Source organism: Solanum dulcamara, chromosome 8 (genome assembly GCF_947179165.1).
Source record: "Solanum dulcamara chromosome 8, daSolDulc1.2, whole genome shotgun sequence".
Lineage (NCBI taxonomy): Eukaryota > Viridiplantae > Streptophyta > Magnoliopsida > Solanales > Solanaceae > Solanum > Solanum dulcamara.
Window position 1 is genome coordinate 59,242,335 of NC_077244.1, and position 4,485 is coordinate 59,246,819.

The 4,485-nt window shown below is 28.8% G+C and overlaps 1 protein-coding gene across 1 annotated transcript; it reads left to right on the forward strand.

Annotated features, from left to right (window-relative positions):
* Positions 1–252: 252 nt before the first annotated feature.
* LOC129901391 (protein C2-DOMAIN ABA-RELATED 7-like) lies at positions 253–4,074 on the forward strand. Its single transcript, XM_055976541.1, has 3 exons — positions 253–360; positions 1,348–1,443; positions 3,775–4,074. Exons 1-3 carry the CDS (start codon positions 253–255, stop codon positions 4,072–4,074), a joined length of 504 nt encoding a protein of 167 aa, XP_055832516.1.
* The last annotated feature ends 411 nt before the right edge of the window (positions 4,075–4,485 follow it).

The window sequence follows — 4,485 nt, forward strand, 5'->3', positions numbered from 1 at the left end:
AACGGAGGGAGTGCTATTTTATGAAAATAACCACTTAAAAATGGCGGTATTGAATTAAAGTCATCAACTTAAGACATTTAAAAAGAAAAGAATATTGCAATTTTTTTTGGAGGCTCACCTTAAATATCTAAGTCCTGAGGAGCTCATTTGAGTACTCTTCTTCCTCTTTTTTTGGGCACACAATTTAATTCTTTTTAATTTCTATACTTAAGACAGAGAGAGAAAAAAAAGGAAAAAAGAAGAAGAAGAAAGATGAATATATTGGGAGTTTTGAAAATAAGAGTATGCAGAGGGATTAATCTTGCTATTAGGGATTCTTTTTGTAGTGATCCTTATGTTGTCATCACCATGGGTGGCCAGGTCTGTTAATTTATCGTCTCTCAAGAGTTTACGTTTTATGCATTAAAAAAGCATATATTTATATCATCGTGTTATTTAAAAAATGTTATAAGTAGCAATGATTAATAACTTAACATTAATGATAAGTAACTTGATATAACAGAGTAAATTATATTGATGATGTAAAAAAACCATTACATTGAAAGATTATTTAATTTCGATTCACCAAATATTTTCTATATATATATATATATATGCGTGTGTATTATTTTTTTGTTGATCAATATTTTTGTATGTTTGATTTTTCATGAATCTTTGTCTTGAAATAATGTTTTAAGTGGATTTATGGTGGGTATTGTTGACTTGTTTTTTCTTTTGCTTTATGTCCAAAGTTCTGATTCTTGATTTTGTTGAGAGCAAAAAGAGGATTGTGATTTTTAATTTTATTTTTGTTTTCATTTTAAAAGATCATCAAATTTTCTTAATTGTTGACCCCCTTCTGTAAAAATTTGTCTAATTCCTAGTTTTGAAATTTAACCTTTTTTCCCACTAAAAGTTGGGGTTTAGACAAATTCATGAAAAACTTTCCTAGAGAATTGTTTTCTTTTTCGCTCCTCCCATCTTCCTGTTTTTTAAATTTTTTCGAATTCACAATTTTAGCATTGGAGACAAATAGTGTTTACCGTTCAAGCAATTCTCTCTTATCTAGAGAATTGTTTCTCAAAAAAAGGTTTGTGCGGAATAAAAATGCATATGGATATTTGTGCCTTTTGAAAATGTACGGCATGTGTGTTTCTAAATATAATTTCTGATTTACCTTTCTTTCCACAACCAAAAGCTTAATTATTTTTTTAGAAAATTACTCGCTTGGTTGACTATCTAAATTTTTACATTATTAGTGATGATTTATTCTCCACTTTATAATTTCCCCCCCCCCCCCCCCCAATTTTCCCAATTTATGTAACCTTTTCTATGGATTTTAATTTGGTCCAATTTTGTATGATATAGAAAGCAAAGACTCGAGTTATCAAAGAGAACTGCAATCCTGTCTGGAATGAGGAATTGAGCCTTGCACTCTACGATCCCAACCTTCCTATTACCTTAGTAAGTCTCAATTTGTATATATATAATTTGAGATTTTATTTTATAAAATAAGAATTCAATATATTGAACATTAAATATTGTTGGATTGCATGTCCGATTCGTCCAAAAATTTAAATTGTTAAACGAAAGAGATATATATTTATGCCTATAAAATTGTCACATAATTCATTGGTCAACCACAACCTATTTCTCATCAAAAAGTAATTTTTTAAAAAATGCTTTCAAAATAAGTTGATTTTAGAAGTTTGGCCAAATAGATTATAAATTTTTGGGAAGCTAAAAGTATTTTTTAAAATTTAAAAGTTATTTATTTTATAGAGTAGAAGTATTTGGCCAAACTTTTAGAAAAAAAAATGTTTTTGAGTAGTAGCAACTTAGTATGAGTTGATTTTTAGAAGTTGAAAAAGGTTTTTTTCTTCATAAGAACTTTTAAAAACTTGCAAACACCAATTGCATCTCTAATATTGTAAAAGTGCTTTTAAAAATGGACTAGTTTAATATATGTGTTTTGCACGTGTGTCTCACATCAATCAATAAAATTATGTATATTGAAAAGAATGCAGCTCTTTATGAGCGCTAGGCAATCGAAGATCTTAAGCAGATGCGACTCTATGCCTTACAAAATAAGGCACTTGCCTAAGGGTCCTAAATTTGAGGGGCCTCATTTTATTTAATTATAATAAAATTATTATAGATATTTTTAAAAATAAAATAAAATTGTATTGTCCGTTTCATTTTTTAGTTTAATATTGAAAAGTCTTCTTTACCTTTTTTTTAAACTTCAAATTTTATGTGAAGTTAAAATCAGACAAACAAACTGAAACAAAACTTATTATTTATAGAAAAAGTAAGTTTTTCATATAAAAAGAAAGAAACAATTTTTCATCTCAAAGTAGTTTTTATGGAAAAATCCCACAAGAATGGACTTTCAATTGAAAAAAAAGTACAAAGTATTATTTAAAAGTTTAAGGTTTCCAATTCATTTTTGGGTTTAGGCCATCGAAGTTAGATGGGACCCCAAGAACGTAGGTACCCGCCCATTGATACTGTTTGAATGCATATGTTACTTCTTGACCAGATGTACATGCCATGAACCTAACCAAAAGTTTGTTGAAGAACAATTTTAATTAAATAAACAAAACATAGAATAAATTAAATCACAATTAGAGCAAAAATTTCAAAAATCTGGATGGAAGTACATGAAAAGAAATTACCTGCTCCTTTTCTTGAATAATATAATATCGAAAACGAATCAACTTTATTTCCTTACAATGAAATTCACTCCTCCACATTGACTCGATTTTTTTTGAACTTAAGTTGGTATTCATGTGCAATAAAAGTCTCATAGAAATCAAATATGACATCAATTATTAGTGTCAAGCATACAACAACAACAACTCAGTGAAATCCCACGACGTGAGTCTGTAGAGGGTAGAGTGTACGCAGACCTTACTCCTACCAAGGAAGGGAAATTTGAGTCACTATTGAATTTCTTTTCCTTCTATAAAAATGTCTCGTTGGCTACAATCACTTTTTTTACACTTACTTTTAATTGGAATCGGAGAAGAATGACTATTGTAGAGTCCGAAATTAATAATTTACCTCAGCGTACTCTTTCCATATATTTTAATTATTCTAATGTCTTTCAACATATATTTTCTTTCACTATAAATTTTAAAAGTCCTTTTAACGTACGTAAGGAAAAAAGAAAATTCACCAATATTAATTCTCCTTATATTTTTTTTGTCATATATTTTAGGACTTCTTTTTTTAAGTACACAAAGAAAAAGAAAATCTACTTACATTGATTCTCCTTATAATTTTCTCTTACCATATATTTTAGGACTCCTTATTTTTTAAGATTATAGTTAATATTATTAAAATGATTAAATAATAATTTGAGGAAAATGGTGAAAAGAAGATTTTGTCTAAAGCGGAGTCTTTTAATGAATGGCAAAAAGTTCAATCAACATTTTAAGGGTCTTCATGCTTTTAATATAGTATAGATTAGCCAAACACAAATTATTATTATCCAAAAATAGTTTTTCAAAAAATACTTCTTAAAGAAAAACAATTCTCGAAATAAACAGATTTTGAAAAATTGACCAAACATATCACTGCTAGAAAACGAGAAATTAACTATGGATAAAATTTTGTAACTAAAGAGTAAAAATCCTATGCTAATCTCATTTAGCTACGAATTAGGGATTGATTATAAGAAAATCCAATTAGTTAGACCCATTTTAGCGACATATTAGCTAGGATTACCGACAAATTCCGTATATTGGTTGCCTAATTTTTTTTGTTTTTTTTCAATCTCTCTTTTTGTAGACAGTGTATGACAAAGATACATTCACAGCAGATGACAAAATGGGAAATGCAAAAATAGACATAAAACCATATCTTGATGCTATAAACATGGGATTGGAAGAGCTCCCAGATGGTGTGAAGGTGGATAGGGTTCAACCAAATAGGGACAATTGCTTGTCTGATGAAAGTTGCATATTATGGGAAAATGGCAAAATGACACAAAACATGATTCTTAGATTGCAACATGTAGAATGTGGTGAAATTGAAATTCAAATCGAATTGATTAGTGCTCATGGTAAAAGAGGTCGTCTCTACATCTAAGACATGCATGCCTACCTTTTTTTCGTCTTAAATATATAATCATTTTTGGCATAAATTATCGATGAAATGACACTGGATATATGTTATTGTTGTTGCGTTGTGTTTTATTGAATTAATATTGAGCATAATGTAAAATGATGATTGTTGTACTTTGATTGGGATCAATAGCAATTTCATGTAAGTATCAAGCGGACCTACATGGACCTTAGGGGTTTACCCAAACCCTTTTGACAAAAAAATATATTGTATATATAAGATCAATTTCTGATTTATGAGTATATTAAAATGAACCCCCCTTTAAAATCAAAGAGAAGCATGGCTCAATGGCTAATGGTTTATTATTGACTGAAATGGTTCGAGTTTGATTCTCATTACCTGTAATATTTTCACATTTTTTTGTGCTTTGAAGAA

Coding starts and splice junctions, on each gene's coding strand:
- LOC129901391 (XM_055976541.1), top strand. CDS start 253: ATGAATATATTGGGAGTTTTGAAAATAAGAGTATGCAGAGGGATTAAT. Junction 361..1,347: donor TCATCACCATGGGTGGCCAG/GTCTGTTAATTT, acceptor TGTATGATATAG/AAAGCAAAGACTCGAGTTAT. Junction 1,444..3,774: donor CCAACCTTCCTATTACCTTA/GTAAGTCTCAAT, acceptor CTCTTTTTGTAG/ACAGTGTATGACAAAGATAC.